A 20962-nucleotide genomic window follows, 5' to 3' on the forward strand; every position below is an offset into this window, starting at 1 on the left:
TGTGGCAGCAGCCAATAATTTTGTATGTACAGATTATCGCTTGACCCTTTTTAACCTGAAAAAAACTCGTTAACAACCGAAAATTTGCATTGAAAGTTTCTCATTTGAAGAGTTACCATAACAACTTACATAAAGATGTGAAACAGAACAATAAACTAAGCACAAAAAATGATAATAAATCCAATATACTAACTTATGTTTATTGTATTTCGACTGAAGTCTTATTTACTTTTATATTATATAATGGCCTAGTCATTTATAGAGTGAGTGTAAAACAAATGGACAAAGTATTTTAGCACTCACTGCCACAAACATCCCAAAACTTGGCGGACCCGTCAGCATGGCCGGTGATAAGGAGTTCAGAGTAACTACATGAGCCAGTACTTGCCTCTCCGCCTTTCACAGGAAACTCCTAGAAAGGTTGAGAAGTATACTTTGGACAAGTACGAAATACACAACATAATATGCAGTATGAAGAGATATGTGTATAAGCCAGTCGATAACAACTTTTAAATCTTGAAGACAAATTATCTCTGGTCTAATATGCAATGACATCCTTGTGATTAGAAACTGAGACACATATAATAAGTCTGTGTGACTTCACAGACAGTCTGTGTGACTTCACAGACTGTCTGTGTGACTTCACGGACTGTCTGTGTGACTTCACAGACTGTCTGTGAAGTCACACAGACAGTCTGTGAGACTTCACAGACTGTCTGTGTGACTTCACAGACAGTGTAACAGATGTTATCCAGTCTGTGTGACTTCACAGACTGTCTGTGAAGTCACACAGACAGTCTGTGAGACTTCACAGACTGTCTGTGTGACTTCACAGACAGTGTAACAGATGTTATCCAGTCTGTGTGACTTCACAGACTGTCTGTGAAGTCACACAGACTGTCTGTGAAGTCACTCAGACTGTGTAACAGATGTTAAAGTCTGTGACTTCCTTGAGTGAAATCGCAGAGCTTTAGTAACTAAAACAAACTAGAGTATTTTTTAATTATTGAGTCAGCACAGTCAGCGTAGAGTAGTGCTGGGCACGAGTAATAAAATTGTTGAACTAGCGGGTATGGTTTATCTTCTCTCGAGTCCCGAGTAATAGCAATTTTGAGTATTTCAAACTTGCGGGTTCGGGTTTTGACTTGTGAGTTCAGAATTTGGTACACGAATCCACCGAGTAGAGTGGACAAAAACTCGGTCTATTGCGCCCTGCGCCATGAACACTATTTAACAACTGCGAGCACGAATACCGGTCAATAAAAAATAGTAAAATATAATAAATAAATTCAATAAAATTATAAGTGCATTGTAAATTTTAAGATGTCTGAAGTTTGGAAATGTTAGACATGTAACCCGTATCAACAAACCCAAAAAACAGTAAACCCGTTGGCCAAGAAGTACTCGTGCCCAAGACTACCAGCTACCCAATACTTGAAAAACTCGAAAGGAAAGGGGCGAGTCTAAACTTGTTGGCCAAAATATACTCGTGCCCAGCACTAGCGTGAAGCCATCGCTGATTGCAGATTGCTATCAAACTCACTATAGAAGCGATCACCTCAGATTGACGACAAATTTTCACCCAACTCCAAGTCGATTTATTAAAGGCTCCTAGCAGGAAATCTTGCTCAATAACTATAACTATTAAAAATAACTAGTTCCAAAGTACAGTCAGAGACGGGTCAGAGACGGGTCTTAAATTCTGTACAAACTCGGAGGTTTGGGCAAATCATCTAGGACTTCCAAGCAGCCACTAGGCATGCATTGCAATGGACTAGCCAGATGACAAACACAGAGACTAAATGAAAATCTATACCCTTGAGCTGAAGCCCTTGCGCTTCTGCTTGGTGCCTGAGGAATACATAGCAGGAACAAGATCGCTCGCGCAGTCGCTGATATACTTGAGGCATGTGACTGGAGACTCATGTATGTCGAGAGAGTAGGGACATTGAAAGCACGGGTACCTGTCACATCATACAAAAACTTAATAACAGATAGCAAATATAACTTATATAAATAGGGTGCTCTTCGATATTCTCAAGTTATGCTTTCAACTCATTTCCATCGGTCTCAATTATCTATATTCATTAAAGCGAAACACACAAGTTGGGGAAAAGTTAAAAAGACTCCTTCATGGAATGAACTTGCTCAGCCCTCAGCAGTGTTTGTTACTCTGAAAAGAACTAGTAAATTAAAAAACATCTGCATCAAGAGTCACTTTGTAGGAGGTGTTCACAATAGTCAAGTGAATATGATACTCCTGACCATATCTGTTGCTTTCTTAACAATAAATACATAGGAAAATTAAAACGCTATAATCAATAGAAAACTAAATAATTAAATTGATGACGAAACAGAAGCTGCTATAGAAGTGAGTGAGTCATAGTCAGGCAGGGTGAGTCATAGTCAGGCAGGGTGAGTCATAGTCAGGCAGGGTGAGTCATAGTCAGGCAGGGTGAGTCATAGTCAAGCAGGGTGAGTCATAGTCAGGCAGGGTGAGTCATACTCATGCAGGGTGAGTCATAGTCAGGCAGGGTGAGTCATAGTCAGGCAGGGTGAGTCATAGTCATGCAGGGTGAGTCATGGTCAGGCAGGGTGAGTCATAGTCAGGCAGGGTGAGTCATAGTCAGGCAGGGTGAATAGACTGACTCTACTCGTTTATAGTCAAGTCTTTAAATAACTCACAATTGATAAACATTCCTCTTCCCATAAAAAGCCTTGATAAGATAAGTCACTGCTTTAAGGTGATTTAAACCACATTTTGCTGATGTATTTTTAGAAAAATTATATGTTTTTACATTAATAGCTCTGCTGGTTGTTAGAATAAAAGAAATAATACCTATTAGCAGTTCTCTCCTCCGGTTAAAATTAGGAAACAACTAAAATAGCTTCTCATAAATCTATAAGATGAACTCCTACATATCTCATTGTGACCTTCGATCAACCTTGCCATTAATACTGTTTCACACTCGCATATTCCACTACATATTAAAAACAATAGTTTATAATATATTTAATTATGAAATTAGAATAGCAGACATTCGCTGTACAGGTAATAAGATTAGTAGATACCGGTCAATCTGATCCGCCGTGACGAAAATAATACCAACGCTCATCAAGTCACATTATTTACCAATAGGCTTAACAGATGAGATGGCAAAGTAATTTGTGACTGAATGACAACTCACCCTGGAGTCAGCATGTCGATGAATATTAAATCACTAGACAGAAGGACCGCTATTGCATATGGTTCATCATAGTCTGAAACAAAATAGCCGCTGGTACAATGATAGAATTTCAGAGGAGAAATAAACCATCTAATTTGGATAGTATGCGTCTCTTATGACAATTCAAAATGCATATTTCAGACCCTGAAAAGAGCAAGTAGACAGTCTCGTGTCTATGTTTTCAAACAATCGCAAACATTTCAAGCATTATAAAAGTAGAAATTATACTGCAATCTCACGCTTTTGTGAGCCTATTATATCTAATTTAAAAAGTCTATTAAATTAATTAATGATTTACCGAGACTCAAGGTCTATAACACCTCGCCATGTCTCATTAATGTATTACGTCTCACCTAAACATTTGATGAAAAATATTCTATTTTTATTTAGTTTATAATTGGTGCAATTTTGAGAAAGTCACAAAAATAATATGATAAATTTATGATATTTTTATTTATGCCAAAATCAATTTTAAATTTGACTCCTTCAGTTCGCCCCTTATTCAATGGTGCGCAAATGCTGCAAATTACACATATCTATTGAAGCCTACGCAATACTCCATTTAAACGAATATAGCGGAAAGTCGAGAAAATGGGCTCTTTCATGCTATAGTTCAGCTAAAACTGGAGGATTCTGCACATGTTATTTTTGTAATATTTAAACAGGGTTGGTTTCAAAAATAAAACAAAAATTCAAGCAATATTAAACGATACTGGCTATATTAAACACTATTGCGTTATTGATATAATATTGACGCTTGTAACTCCTCTTCTACTGCATATAAAAAGCCAGTTTTGGCTGCAAACTGTAGCAAACATATCAATGAGTGCTATGAGCTTTTATGCAACCTTGTTAAATATAATTATAAAATGAAAATATCTCTTCAAATTTAGAATGAAATAAAAAACTTGAAAGCTTCCATAAATTGCAGCTAAGGACACAGGCTATAATATCATTGCAGTTAATTGCAAGCGATAGATACCAACTGATAAAATTATTTCTTGGCTTCCCAATGCATATTTATTAAGAGTTCTTTGACAAGTTGGAGGTGAGTTAGCAGATTTCTTGCATGTAAAAAAGTTAATGTCACTCCACCCGAAGGAGAGTGCAAAATATAGGCAACATTCGATTCACCTGTAAAGGGTTAAATTAATTTTCTTAAAATTTTGATGAGCTATTTGAAAAATAAAACGCCAGCCTCAATTTGAACGCCACCTCTATTTGACCGCCCCTTTATTTGACCGGCACTATAGGGGAACGGTTGAAAAATAGAGCACTATAGTGTTCAAATAGAGGTTTTACGGTAACTGCAATAACTGCACATATTGTGATTGGTTTGCACCATTGTTCATGTTCAAGCATGTCAGACAAATGTGAATAGTTTTACAAGGAAGCTAAAGCTAGTTATAGTGAAGTTGTCTACAACTTAATGATTGCCCCAATAAGGGAAGACCTTGCTTTAAATAAGCTTTTACAGCTACAATTTGTTAATTATAGAATAGGCAGACAATCCAGAGAACACACCACAGGGGAGCACAACTCCTACTGGTGCTACATATACTGTACATGGTAACGGATTAAAAAAGGGAGTATATTATGCTATCCCTTTTTAGCTTTGGATTACTTATTCATTTATAATTTTATAGCAATAAAATTCCTTTTCATTGATTTTAGAATGCGGCAAATTAATAGTTTGAAAATGGGGCAAAAGCACAAGATTCCGTTCTAAATGCACTCTTAGTTTTTGCTTTTATCGAATTTATTTAAAGGAGATTTGAATTGCGCAACGTTTAAGCATTTTTAGACTGATTATGGTGTAGACAACTTTGTTTAAATCGTGTCGAATAATTGGACAAGGAGGGACATGAACACGAACAAAGGTTAAGGGGGGACATGAACACGAACAGAGGTTAAGGAGGGACATGAACACGAACAGAGGTTAATCAGAAACATGAATTGTTTTCCTTATAGCTATCTAGTTAACTGATTTTGCTGATTAAATAGCACTATTTTGATCAAAGGTTTTACAGAATGTCGTCTAAATTAATCCAGTACTGTACGATGACAAGGATTTTAAAATTTGATGTACAGTAATTGCAATGGAATTTGCAATCCAGCCTTGATTCTTTCAATTTTTCTGCTGAGGAGTCAAGCTTGTAGTCTTTTATCAATAAGAATTATATTATATCACCATTGCAATACATTAAATAAAATATATTACATATAATATACTACATATAAGATATTAAATATAAGATATTAAATATAATATATTACATATTATATATCACATATAATATACATTAAACATAGTATATTAAATATAATATATTACATATAATATATATTATATTGCTATTGCTATAATATTTGTTGAACTTGCATTTATATGAAAGTTACTTAAATATTGATAAAATTGCCCATGCAAAGCTGCTTGTTTTAGCTGAATTTAAACCATGAAAATAGCAAATGTTTCAATTTTTCAGTCTATTGCAAAGAGAATGAAATATGGGAGTTAAATCTATAGACAGTTTTGGCGTAGACCCAATCTTAAAAACATATTACTGAATAAAATTGTTGGAAACTTTATGTTATACATGCGGAAGCTGCCATTAAAGAACTGCTCTGAAAAAATAAAACAGATTTTTTGTAAAGCCTCACTTAAATGAGGTACTGTAGAGGCAGCAGTTTACACGTATATAATCTGCAGCCTATGAATATTTCATTGCATAAAGTGCTGACAATGAAAGCAAATCTGAATTTGGTTTTGACAAACCTAAATATAACAAAGTTTCCATTGTATAAAATTTGTACAACTTTCTCAGCTTACTTTTTCTTGAACAAAGTAAGTTCCTTAAAAATAATCAAGCATCAACTTTTTTGAAATTCTTTAAAACTTAATTCAAAAAAGAGCTTCCTTAATCCAAAATCACCGACCAAATAATTTAGCATTATAACTCAGACTGCACAATATGTATATAAATGACAACTATATACTGTAGACATGTAAGTAGTTAGCAGCTGAATCATAACAAACCTTTGATTCAAATATTTTGCTTCCAAAATGATATCTACAACTTATTGTCGCTAGTTATACAGGTTCCACTCAACTATTAATAACAAATAATTGAAACAACATCTTGTTAAAGGTTGACTTGCAACAAAATTCACATTACCATTATTTGGTATCAATAGATTCACCATGTCTTACTCCGGTGTGTTGTAGGTGCAAAATATATGGGAATGTGATTACAAGCTCTTAAAAGCTCAAAACGAACAGTTAATCGCGGCCATCACGCAAACGCCGTAGTTTGGAATCCCTTTATTTCGATAACATACTCAAAAATTGTGGTTATTGTTTTGATACGTGATGTTATCACGTGAATTGAAAGGCCAATAAAAAGGCTCAATATAAAACGTTTCGTAGCACTAGTTTATGACAAACACTGCAACTTCTACCAAAATGCCTTTACCAAACATAGATGCTCGCTCTTTAGTTTCGCTTCAGTTTGGTCTAATCATCTAGTCGTAATCTGATCATGTGACCCATACTTCCTGCCAAATAGCATGAACAATATCTGCAGCATTTTTCGACTATCACATGTGACCAACAGGCTCCTCATGTTTATCAGAGAATGATATGCACTCCTTCGAGCTAAGATTAAAAATTAAATGAATTTTTACGGTAGGTTTTGAAATATCAGTGCTCAATGTGTCAGCATTACAATGATGATGAAATAGACGCGTAAGGACAATAGACATGGTTATATTGAATTCGTGAAGTATATTTGTGAAAATATTTCGACGAATGCGGTTGCATGAAAGTGTAAACGGAAGCCATCGTGTTCAGCTACGCCCCATTTGAGCCGCTTTGGAAAGGGATTCCAGCCTATGGCGTTTTCTTGATGGCTGCGATTAACTGTTTGTTTTTGAGCTTTTAAGAGCTTGTAATCACATTTCCACATATTTTGCACCTACCACACAGCAGAGTAAGACATGGTGAACATTTTTGATACCAAATAACTGTAATGTGAATTTTGTTACAAGTCAACCTTTAATGATAATATACAGTTAACCTTTAAATTGTTTTTTCATCACTGATTAGGTTTTAGACAGTTACACTATTTCAATTCTACGTGATTCTAAAGTTAAGTTGAACCAAAATTCTGCGAAACCGAATAATGAAATGAACGTTTGCTACAGGAAAAGTGCTGATTAGAGATGAACTTTGTTATTGCTAATTACCACTTGTGCTTTCTCTAATTTACACATTGAATAATAATAATCTAACTTCTCCTGATGACTATGAAAGGTTTTATAAAGTTATTCTACATTAGTAACATACCTCAATACTTGACCTCAATACTTGACCTCAATACTCGACCTCAATACTTGACCTATTAAATTACTTTCTTTTCGTGAGCCACAAATTAGACTGCATTTCAAAGAATCTTTAAAGGTTGTACAATAAAACATTTGATATGCTCAGACGTAGAAGTTAGATTTAATTTTGAAAAATAACTAAAACTGATGTTTAAAACCACAAGTTCTGGTGAAAGTAGGAAAGTAGGCTCAGATAATGTGCTGCTATTTAAACTTGTAAGCTGTCAAGCTCTCTCAGTTCAAGCTAATGATGAACACAGAAAGTTGTGAGTTCATCAATATTTGGGAATAACAAAAGTAAACAGCAAATTATGGAAACTAAATCAGTGCAAAGTCATTAAAATTATGAAAAAAACACTTTCTTTATCAGCAAAATATTTTCAGCTTCAATTTGTTCACCTATTTAGTCCATCAAAACATATTTGGCAGCGCATTTGGAAAGAGGAATGTCACGCTGAAATGTTCTTCTGTCCAAGTAATTGATATATGGACCCAAAATATAACAGCGGGATCTTCCGTAATATAGCCAATACATCATGCAATAACAGCGACAACATAACTTACCGTATGAAAATAAGTTCTTGCAGAGAACAACAAAGTCTAGTATTTTATGCTCCATTTCCAGAACGGTTACATCTTTGCCATGCATTATAGTGAGACAGGGAGACCTACTCGCTTCAAATGACATGCCTCCACTGAATATGATATAGGGTTCGCTACAAGCAGACGAGACATCATATGCTCACATTTAATTCTGAGTATGGTTACTTGCGGGTAAAGATGACGACATGAGACTATATAGAATCTTAAACAGACATTCATCGCAACAGATGTTGCTTCTATGGAATGTCTCTATCATTAACTCTATGTATTAGTTCCTTAGAATGTCTCTTGTTGATGAGAGGCGTAATTGCATGTCACTGGTACGATCACTGGTACGATCACTGGTATGAGCCATTGATCATGAGCCATGAGCCAGGTATGTCCAGAAATGAGAAACATTTAGGTTGGCAACAATAAAAGTTAAACACCCTGAAAGTATGGAATAAGTTACACTGTTTTTAAAGAGATAATGTTAGATACGGTGTAAGTACAAAGGTAAATTACTAAATGTTTAAGTTGGGTTGTCAAATAAGTTGATATTTGACATACATACGTAGCTTCAGATGGTCTCGCGGAGATAAATAACCACTTGTAGGATCGACTGACACAACAGGTTAGACTATCAGTAGGAGCAAAGTATTTTAAGACTCACTACATACTGCGAGAAATGTCTTCATGGATGATCACAAAAAGAAAGTGTACACATAAATCATGCAGTCATAAATCTTGCATTTTTTAGCAACATTCACACTTATCTCTGACAATAAATCACCACAGGAATTCTTGATAGACACATCCTATTTATATTCTTCTTGTGCTTCAACATTTTAAGCTCTTGTGTTAATAATAACATGCAGGTATAATAGGCATGTATTAGATTGGCCTCATTTACTAGCATACAGAGCTAATATGCCTGCGATTCGCTGCCTGTGATTTGGGTAATACATGTGCCAACTTTTTATTATCCAAATTTGAAAATTTTGGTGGCCCAACTTTTTAAATCTTATTTTTGGTTGCTCATAAGTTAAAAGTTATTACTGGAAACCTAACAAAACAGATACCAGAAGAAATAGATATTTCAAAAGTGAAAAAGGGCCATGATTACTCAAATATGGCTGCCAAGATGGCATCATATATTACTAAAACAAACATCAAGCTTTCGCATCATAATGGAAAAATGCAGTTTTCTCTCCAGAATTAACAGAAAATGAGTAAATGTGTTTCTGTGTCAATATCTTTACAATTTTGCTATGTACATAATCTTAAAAATAGAAACTCATTAACTTTCTCAATAATAAAAATATTTCTTTACCTAAGTACTACAACTAGTAGTGTAATTAGCTTGTATTTTGCAGAACATTTCACCATTATCAATTATCATATAGCGATTAAGTTTATCCCTGTTTAATCCCTAATTAATCTTAATTAAAAGGGTCTCTCACATCAAATTTTAAAAGATGTTAACGGAAAGTGGAGATATTTTTCTAACATTTAAAATTTTACTGCTGCTTTAAGTGATGTTTTAAGATTAAAATCAACAAAACTTGACTGCAGTTAAAACGCTTGACCGTTAAAAAATTGACGAGTGACACCACAAATAAAAATAAACGACCATAACCTGTGATCTATAATCAGTAAATTAATTGATATTTTTCATAATCTCTCAAGCTTAAAGCCTTAACAAAATTTGGTCGCCTGCTGTGACGCTATCAAGTGTACTAAGTGACAATTTAGAAAAAAAAATTTCAGATAATTTTGATGCACATTTACATGTAATTGATCAGTTTGATACATTTAAAAGACAATGCAGGAGTGTAATGGTAACACAAGGTTTGTTTGAAACATGAACTACCAAACAGTCTTACTTTACTATGGAGGTCACCAAGAGGTCACCAATCGAGTTTAAGCAAGGTCTGGCTGGTGTACACGTTTTTAGAACACAAATATTGAGTCATCTACGATCTAATCATAACCGTAAAGATTAGAGAGTTTCATCAAAAGCATCATGACATATAAATGCTGACAGCCAAAAGCAAAAACAGCATTCCAAATTCTGGCATACCATCTTACTAGACATGCCTTCACTCTTATGAAAGGGAAGCCATGTCTACTAAAATGGAAAATCCTTCACCGAGATCGAAAGTGCTCTAGCCAGTTGTTTAAACTCGATATGATTAATTCATATCGACTTTAAACAATCGGCTAAAACATTTTCAATTCGTTTTTTGATTGAAAATTTGCCGTTATACAGCCCTAGGTAAAAGCCTTTTACTCCTACAAACTCGTTCAAACAAACCGGCTTTCAAACTAAAGTTAATGTGTGAACAAATTTTGATTATTCCGCCGATAGCCTGAGATCAGCGACGATAGATCAATAAAACTCCAACACATCAATAACTTGGTATTGTTAAACCAAGGGTGATAGGTTTTAAATAATGGTATCTAATTACAAGGAATTATATCACCGAGACATTCCTCTGAACTTAACATCATTAAAGTTGAAATTGACATGGGGTTAACAGGTTGTTCTAGTGTAGCACTACACACACTTCTAATACACATACAATATGATAACGGAATACATAAAGATGAAAAGGAAATGTGTACAAATAATATTACAAAATCATGATATTTCATCAAATAATTAAAGCACCGAGGATGGGATTTCAAGACAAGCAACCTAAAGAACACCATATAGTTGAGTTACGATGGGTAAAAAGACAACATATTGCTAAAATGTCATAGACTATTTGCTGCTTACCCTTCGCTGCCAAAAGATAGCACATGAAAAAAATTGATTAGCTGTCTAGAGTGAAAGTATATTCCATTAGCAAGTGTTTGGCTCTATTTGTATGAATGCATGACAGGACAGTCTTCACAGAATAATGCTGAAAATAATAAACATTCCTGTGAGACAAGGGTGAAATGAGCTATCAAGGTTGTTACTGTATTTTGATGGACAGACAACTCCTATCACCACCATTTCATGAGCTGGTTGATTAGGAGCATGCCGTGAGAAGTGTTTTTCAGGAGCACTCATTTAGTTTATAAAAAAAAATTTTGTCTATGAAAACCTCCCATTGTTAGCCGGCAGTCAGAAGATAGTAAAAATATGGAGACTAGGTTATTATTTTAGAACACAAGCTATGGAGTATTAACCTAGAACAACTAACATTTTCAAACAGAATGACTGTCTGGCACAAGTCATTGTAAATAAATGAGTATGCCATGTCACCTCTTGTAAGAGGTATACTACATTTAGAGCAAATAGAGGAGGTAAAAGTTTATTGTTTATCCACCTTATGGAGGACACTCATCAACCATCCTATGATAGGTTATATTTAATTTATTGAGTCAGGTCAAGCGCTGCTTAAACTCACTTCACTGAAATACACAATCTCAAGCTTCTCTTCAACCATTATTTTAAGTGTATGAAAAGATTTTGCGTTATCTTTGAATAATGTAAATATATCGCACAAAAGATTAGCGAGAAGTTTTTACTTGCTGATGTGTGAAGCTTACTCTAAAGAGAATACTCATCGCATCTAATGTCCCTAAATGGGAATGTCTATGTGGTGAGGGACAATACACGGTGTCATCTGACTGGGAATGTCTATGTGGTGAGGGACAATACACGGTGTCATCTGACTGGGAATGTCTATGTGGTGAGGGACAATACACGGTGTCATCTGACTGGGAATGTCTATGTGGTGAGGGACAATATGCGGTGTCATCTGACTGGGAATGTCTATGTGGTGAGGGACAATACGCGGTGTCATCTCATTTTTAAATGTCTCAAATCAAAGTTAAAACAAATAATGCTGAGGTGTTTGCTTTTTATGTCGAAAAACATTCAAGAGTTTGAAAAGCCTCAAAAGATGAACCTAGGAAACCTAATAATGTGACTCGGTTACCAACTGATGTTCTCTCTGCTACCCGCTCTCTGTTAGTATTTAACATATGTATGTAAACATGTTGAACTTTGTGAGTTGCGTAGTTTATCAGTGTATTATTTCATTCTATTCTAGTGCGTACCAATTGAGTCTAGCAGTACACTATCACAGCCGTCATCTGATAAGTACTTTTTCAAGAAGTAACTTTAAAGTTCAACGGGGTAAGCCAACCCTATATTGCTGCAACTTAGTTACTGGTAATTGGATAAAAAATTAAATTTCTTTATCATCATAATACAGAGATGTGTTGTTAAGACTGTGGCTGAACTCATCCCACACGGATCCCGGAGCTGTATATACATGCATATATATATATATATATATATATATATATATATATATATATATATATATAACTGGTAGACTATTTATTAACATATGCCTGTTAGTGCCAACGCATTTGAGATTTTTAAAGCACAATAGAGTACAGCCTTTTTTTCGACTAGCCATTGCGCTAATTGGTGAGATTAAGGCTACCACTAGCTGTCCGAAGGAATAACTGAAATATCAAAGATGTCTATTCTAATTTATAGACTGGTAGAACTGGTAGAACTGGTAGAACGAATAAAACTGCAGTTCAGCCAAACTTCATATTTCTATCTAAGACGTTTTCTTCCTTTATCATCCAGTTTCATGGGTTCGTACATTATCCATAAATTCTTCACTTGAAATTTTTTGGTGTTGGCAAAAGATTTTAATGTAAAAGGTCATGATAAATGTTGAAATGTTGACCCATGATAACTACATATGCTTGTAGAGCAAAATATTTAAAATGCAACAAACTTTCCATTTAAAAGTATTGTAAAGATAACGCCATCCACGTGCAGCCCGCTAATGTTAACAGTATGCATTCAACAGAGTCAAAGTTTTTTAGTTTCGCTGACAGACTCGATTTGCCGACGAGTCAGCGGGAAAGATGTTCACAACGTACTGGAACAGCCATCATAATATTCTGGTGATTCAAGGTGTACAAGCGTTGAGACTAAAATATAGCCTGGCAGATGACTAGCAACTTACCTAGCCCGAAGGCTCTTCCACTCAACCCTGTTAATAGGTTTGCAAGGCGAAATGCTGCCACTTTTGTTCGCCTTGGAATGTGGAGTCATAACGCTCACAGGTTTAGTGTTCTGCTTGAAGTTCCATGTGCTCAGGGTGCCATCGGCGTATGAGCACATGAAAAGCTTACCTAAAGAAGATGCAAGTATAGGAGTAACTTACCCCTAAAAACACTTGGCTACAAAACTAGTTTAGGTTTGAGAAGTTCAGTTTAAGCGACTGAAATATTTAACCATAGAGGTTAACCATAGAGGTGCAGCTACGGAAAGATTTACTGTGCCGGAAAGCATGGCTACCGGAAGAATTGACCGCCCAATCAAGGTTGTTTGAAAGAAATTATATAAACAACAGGAGTTTACTTGGGTCTAAGCAGAAAGACATTTCAACTTGAAACAACGCGAGTAGGTAAGGCAACATCCTAGCCAGATTACAAGCCAGGGTAAATGTACCTAAAGATCTGCGTTCATGAACAATTTGTCAACAAAAAGGAAGGCAAACGGTAAACTAGGGAAGATAGTAGTTTTTATCTGACAATATCACTTGAAACAGTCGAGTAAATTTTATTTGATGAAGACTAAGGAGGCAGCTGCACAAGATAAGCATAGCTGTTTCAATTATGATGTGATGAACTCAAAACTTAAATATTGCCGGCTCAAACTTCTAGCTGTCGGAAGTGTCATGTGCTGCCGGAAGAGCCGTGCGCTGCCACAAAAGCGGGTGTTCATTCTATAATCAGCCCGAGTCAGTATACAAAAGACATCACATTACCTTTTCAACCTTTGATTTTAAAAATGATGTATTGAAATTCATTACAAATCTGTGATGAATGTTCATAACACCTCAAATGACCATACTAGAACATTCCAAACGAATTCAGCCAAATAAAAACTAGCGTCTAGTTTTTTCATACGCATTTCACTGCATGCCGTTACCATTAAATTTAAAATATTTGCTTCCTTTTGGAATCAACCCAAAGATCTTATCAACCGAGTGATATAAATGTTTTTGTTTCATTAGAAACATGATGTTAAAGCTAGATCTTTTTCCCCCGCCTTTGATAAATACAGGGACTTGAGCTTTAATTCTGGTGTTGATTGTTCGACTTCACCAGCAAGTCTTTTCACAAAGACAAGAAACAGTTTAGGTGTTATGTCTTTGCATAAGAGAAATGTTCAGCAAGTCTATAAAATCAATCTCTTTGCAATTATATCAATTATTAGTGTGATTAGAGAATGTTAATATTCACCAGAAGCTATTTATGTACTATTACCATTTTGTTTCTGAATACCAAAATTGGTCATAATGACTGCAAACACAATGAAGTTTTGTTCAAACAGTTTCCAAATTATTTAATATTTATACATTGAATTTTAGACAAACGTTTATGAAAGTTTTTATGAATCGCTCGGGATGATAAAATACCTTTATCAACTGAACATTTGGTGGGCTAGGTCAGTTCCATGGTAAACTAGATGTCTTTAGGATTTAATTACATATTTCAGTAGCCATTGGAGCATTGGGTGCAATTACACGCGCAAATCAAATGTGGCTTGCCCAAACACCGGCAGCCATCAACACAGGTGAGTCGCAGAAAAGCATGCTATTGGAGTGAGTGCTCAAACTCTCAGGTCTCCGGTAAGTGATTCGAGCTCGAATAGATATTACCATATGCTTCGGTTAACAGGATTGAGGAAATTTATATACAGTAACACTTCAACTTACGAGTGCTCCAACGTACGAGAAACTTGAGATACGAGCCAGCTTTTGAGCAAGTTTTAGCACTAACATACGAGCCTTATTTGAGATACGAGCACGTGAGTCAGTTGCCAAGTATGCCGGAGGTGTTTTATGACAACAACATCAATCTGTATTTTTCAACTGCACAGGTTATACTTTTGTACCGTGTTTTTGTGCACGCTTTTCAGTGCAGAATTATGTGAATTAAAAGTACTGTGCATAGACCGAAAGTTTGCCAGTAAAATGAAAAATAATGCAAAGAAAAAGCAAATGATAACAATTGATATTAAATGGAAAATTATTGAAAAATATGCAAAATGTGTATGCATGATTGAGCTAGCTCATCAATATGACAGAAATACATCCACAATTATTAAACAGAAGGATTATACTCAGGGCATTTAGCTCGCAAAAGTACTAACCGTAGTTTCTAAACGGCGATCTTCACCACCGCTGATGGAGAGACCGCTCAGGCATTGGATATAAGATAAACAATTGGCCGGTGACAGCGTAACTGAAACGACGCTATTTGAAAAGCCATTGTTATCTATCAAAACTATAAAAATAGACATTCGGACAAGTTGGCTAGTGGTCATGCACCTTTGTGACGACACCTGGGTTCGTCCTAATCGCGACATGTTGAAAGGGCGACAAAGGCAAACGTCCTTAGATAGGTTCATCTTAAAACGGCCGGCTAGTCGTGAAAGCGAAACAAAGGAAAAATTAGCTAACTAGCGAGAAACTTCAAACTATGAACGCCGAAGAAATTTTCATTACATTAAGTTAAAAATAAAAGTTTGCTTTTAGATTTGCTTCTAAATTTGTCTTTCAAAACTTTGATAAAATCCAAATTTATTAAAGTCAACTGTTGTAATGAAGGATAACTTATATATCTCTCTCTGGCAAATGCTAGCGTTAGCTGCTATTGTATGTATTTAATTTTACATTTTAATTTAACACATTTCCTTGCATTATTTTTTATTTGTTGCTTTTTGAAAGCAAGTGGTAAGTTAGGACAATAACCAACATGTTCTTTCTGTTACAATATCTTGTTTTGAGTGTTTTATTTGCATTTTACAGAGTATGGAAACCAATAAATATAGATTTCATTGTTTTATATATAAATAAATTGCACCAACATGCGAGTAAATTGACATACGAGCTCAGTCTCGGAACGCATTAAGCTCGTAAGTTGAAGAATGACTGTACATGAAATTGGTTTTAAGAATAGTTTGTCCTTAGCTTTCAACTACTGTCAGTTTCGAGGATGCAGTCTTTTGGAGTACCGCCTGTTGCGAAGAAAGACTGCAACTTTGAAAATTCTCAAAACTACTGATAGATTTAGCTCCATTGAGTTGAGTACTGAGCACTCGCGTTGAGCACTTTTTATTAGCCTTACTTAAATAATTCCCTTGTAGATGATTCCCTTCAGCAGTGTTTATATTATATTATAAATATTATGTTATATATATATTATATGATATATTTATATTTGTATGGTCGAAAGCAGCAGCCTGAATCTTAAATAATTGAAACAGTAAACTGTTTGTTATTCAAGTTAACCAACAATGTTTCGGCATGCGTCAAGCATTGAAATCCTAGTGAAAGTGCAGCAAAGAGGATGACCATTTGGCAGCAATAAGGTTACTATCTGGTGAACACAGTGATGTAAAGTAGATAATCACTTGGTTATTCCTAGTTGAGCGTATACCATAACAGCTTACCTTCTTGATGCCAGCAAGCGTCCCTAAGGGACTCAGTTGAGTTGAACCTCTCCTCAGCCATCTTACACTTGAGATCCCAGCAAACAATGAGGCCTGTTTCAAACCCTATGAGTAACTGAAATCAGAAAACTCTGTTACAGTAAAACCCGGAGGGTGGCTACAGATATCAACATAACGTAGAGTAAAACTCGGTGGCTACAGATATCAACATATCGCAGAGTGAAACTCGGTGGCTACAGATATCAACTTATCATAGAGTAAAACTCGGTGGCTACAGATATCAACATATCGTAGAGACCAGTCATAGGTAGCCATCAATTAAACTAAAATCTTATCCTGGCAAGTGCAACTACATATAATCACTGGGTTTCCATGCTTTTAATGGATTCGGAGTTGACCACTGCCGACGAACTCGAACCTTACAATTCCGATGATTCGAAATAGCACGATATCGATCTTTCCAAGACTAGCGATGTACACCTCAAAACAGAACTTGTTAAAGTAGACTCGCTTTCGAGTCACAGCCGTGGATCAACCCATCCTTTACAGTAGTAATCATAAGAGACCCGAGTGGTGATGTCATGAAATGCACCGAATGCTTTTTTACCTCCACTGGGGAGAGTTTAGCCAGGTATTATCAATTCGAATCCATCCACAGTGAGCGCTAGTATACATCAAATACAAGTCTGACTGCGAATGCCTTTGCACAAATTACGTTCAAATGTTACCATTTCTATTATTCAGCGTGGAAGAAACTCCGAATCTATTTGAAGCGAAGAAACTCAGTAAATATGAGCACGTTACTTCCAGTAATAATGAGGATAGACTGGTCATATGTATGAACACGGTGAAATTGTGAACCACGTTGCGCTCATCAAGGGCATTTTCAGAACATTCCAAGGTATAAGCAGCCGGGTTTGAAAAAATCATGACTATTTGCTGCAATCATGAGCTGATTGCAGCAAAGATTTTGATGTCATAATGTAATTTATTAAACACATTAGTGATAGAAATAGTACCAGTTACAGTTTCTATCTCACAATTAATCCTGCTTTAAGGTTTACTAAATAAACTCACAAGTCCTAACTTCAAATGTCCTTCTGCAGGATTGTACGACATATTACACATTACATACACATTAACACAATATGGTTCATTTGATCGTTTATCAAAACACTGATTTTTGGAAAATACTAGAAAAATAAAAATATCGTGATTGTTTTGAAAAAAAATTTCTGACTTTAATCAGCGATTGAAATTATTTGATTTTTTGTGCTAATCCAAATTAGTAGATTAGCATTCTAGTTTAAAAACTGTGTAATAGCTTGTGGATCAAAACATTCATGTAAAAGAATACTTCCAAGGTGTCATAGTATTGTAGCCAAATGACAATATATATCGTAAGAGCTTTCCGATTGCAGTTTCATGGATCTAGTTTTAAACAGGGTGTGTTTTTCACTTGATAGGGACCGTGATACCTTTCACTTATGTTACTACATGTACCACAATGCTACACGTATTACACTACTACATGGGCTACACTACTGCATAGACCACACTACTACATATGACCACATTACAACAGGTACTACTACACTACCACACATAACACACTAAAACATACATTATACTACAGCATGTGCTATGCTCCTACAACCAACACACTACTACTTGTACATGCACTATTCTACAACATGCACAACTTTAGTGAAGCAACCAAACTACTATAACCAAAGCACTATTACATGTACCGCATTTTTATAAACAAAACACTACAGAACGCACGCCCCTCTACATTCAGCCAACTACAAATGCTCTGCTGCCTACAAAATGCTGCAACATACACCCATGCTACTATATGCACCACAATCCTTTATAAACTACAGTACCACATACACCACACTCTAATATGCACTCTAGTACCACATACACCACACTACAATAGGCAACATAGTACCATATATGCCACACTACAATATGCATTATAGTACCACATACACCACAATTATACAATATGCACTATAGCATCACAAACACAACAATATGCATTATAGTACCAGACTAACCACACTACAATACGCATTATAGTACCAGACTAACCACGCAACAATACGCATTATAGTACCAGACTAACCACGCAACAATATGCATTATAGTACCACACTACAATACGTATGATACCGCTACTTGTAGAGCAGTAGGATTACTTGTATAATTTAATTAGCAGTAATTCATTTACCCGCTGCATTATCAGAGAAGTTCAACCAAACAATCTCTCACCATAAGACAACACTCATCACAAGTGGTACTAATTATCTTGGACCAATCTGCAATTAAGGCATGCTAGGGCTCTAGCTGATAGAATGGGAGAGTGTAAGCAAACAACTCCTACGAGAAAAGAGAGGTAGAAATATGAAATAAAAAAGACCTTGTTTGAGTCCATTGGGTTATCGCTAAGATGCACGACTGGCCCGGGATGAGTCTTTCGAGATCTGTAACACAAGATAAAACTATAAATCAAGCTCGGGAGCAAATTCATTCGAACATCCAGTAGAGAAAGAGTATTTAATAGAATTATGAAATGTGCATGAGAAGATGAATGCGTGACAGTAAAACCAGGTGACAGTTGAGGTGAGGTCACGTATCTCACCACTGGTCGCTATTGTCACAGATATGCGTGACAGTAAAACCAGGCGACAGTTGAGGTGAGGTCACGTATCTCACCACTGGTCGCTATTGTCACAGATATGCGTGATAGTAAAACCAGGCGACAGTTGAGGTGAGGTCCCGTATCTCACCACTGGTCGCTATTGTCACAGATATGTGTGACAGTAAAACCAGGTGACAGTTGAGGTGAGGTCACGTATCTCACCACTGGTCGCTATTGTCACCGATATAAGTAATTCATCGCCTCAAAACCATACCGGTATCTAATACAATCGAGACTAGCTTAGCCAGCTCCAGTGGAAAACGGATAAGATATGGACATAAATCATTACGAGATCAATACCATGGCCTCAGACTTATCCTGGCTCGGTAGCAGGCATCGCTCAATTCAATTGCAAATACAAGGATTTAAAATGTATTCCTTGTCAGCTTGTCTAGATAAAAACATATTTGTAAAAATAGGGTTAGGCGAGTAGACAATCTGCCACCACATTCACAGCCGAATTCATGGCTGCTTAAAGGTCAGCAAATGAGGCAATGGTTACAACTCGTGCTTGACCAAGTAGAATAGATGAGCGTGATGTCAGCAAACGAAGCAAAAAAACTTCGGGCAAAGAGAATAAATTTTAAAAGTACTCGAGTTCTGCACATTCAGACATTCTGCATATTTATGTAAGACCTCATAGAGTTAGCAAACAACGATGATTTACATATTCATGTAAGACCTCATAGAGTTAGCAAACAACGATGATTTACATGTTTATGTAAGACCTCATAGAGTTAGCAAACAACGATGCAGATGCATTTCTACATTCTATAGGCATGAGTGATAAGGGTGATCACTGAGTTAGGCAGGGTTCGTTGACAGATCAGTGCGTGGCGACATATCGTAAAAAAAGCATGGCAAGAGGTCTTTACAAATATTTTAAGGATTTCAGGCTACAACAACCGCACCGAACACGGTGTATGCTAAGATATTTCATTAGATTCATTATGCTGGTCGCCAATGGAGCAATTATCATGCCAGTTACACATCGCTGAAAGTAGCGGATAGATGATAAGTCTATCCGCTACTTTCAGAGATAAGTTTATAGATGGTTGTAAGACCACAGAAGTGCTTGTCACACACCAAATTGCCGATATGCTTCTTTCTCAATAGTATGTCATGCATAACCCACTAGAGTCCGCGTAGAGAATCAAAAAATCCCATTAAAGACGAACTTACACAAAATTTTAGTAGATTTCAACTGAAGGTGTCAGTATTTTTCTATCACTTGTGATTGTTTTTGAGGTTTGAAGCGATCTGACTGTAAGTATATTTCAAGATTAAAATGGCAGTTAAAACGATCAGAAGAAAAATATGCGCAGGAATGACTAGTGTTACGGCTGCCTATCTCTCTCGCTATTGACATCGGCTACTGTGATCAATTCGCAGCATTATGTGTCTTTTTTCTCTCGGTCTCTCTGTCAAAGTGCAACTACAGACGTCATAATCGCTTTCGCTTGAATCTGAGCGTTTCAACAGTGTTCAAGTTTGAACGATTTTAATCTTCAACCATTCTGGCAGTCAGGTCACCTCAAACATAAAAAACTACCGCAAATAATAGAAAAA

At 36.0% G+C, this 20962-nt stretch overlaps 1 protein-coding gene across 1 annotated transcript in view; it reads right to left on the reverse strand.

The window, feature by feature from the left end:
• The window catches only part of LOC137404179 (syntaxin-binding protein 5-like), a 92901-nt gene that overhangs the window by 46984 nt on the left and 24955 nt on the right, over positions 1–20962 (reverse strand). Inside the window, exons 6-12 of the mRNA XM_068090338.1 lie at positions 19112–19175; positions 16684–16798; positions 13184–13352; positions 8175–8326; positions 3189–3261; positions 1817–1964; positions 304–412 (exon numbers count right to left, since the gene is read on the reverse strand). Coding sequence (XP_067946439.1) covers positions 304–412; positions 1817–1964; positions 3189–3261; positions 8175–8326; positions 13184–13352; positions 16684–16798; positions 19112–19175 — 830 coding nt within the window. The remainder of the gene's footprint in view (positions 1–303; positions 413–1816; positions 1965–3188; positions 3262–8174; positions 8327–13183; positions 13353–16683; positions 16799–19111; positions 19176–20962) is intronic.

Source organism: Watersipora subatra, chromosome 9, assembly GCF_963576615.1.
Source record: "Watersipora subatra chromosome 9, tzWatSuba1.1, whole genome shotgun sequence".
Classification (NCBI taxonomy): Eukaryota; Metazoa; Bryozoa; class Gymnolaemata; order Cheilostomatida; family Watersiporidae; genus Watersipora; species Watersipora subatra.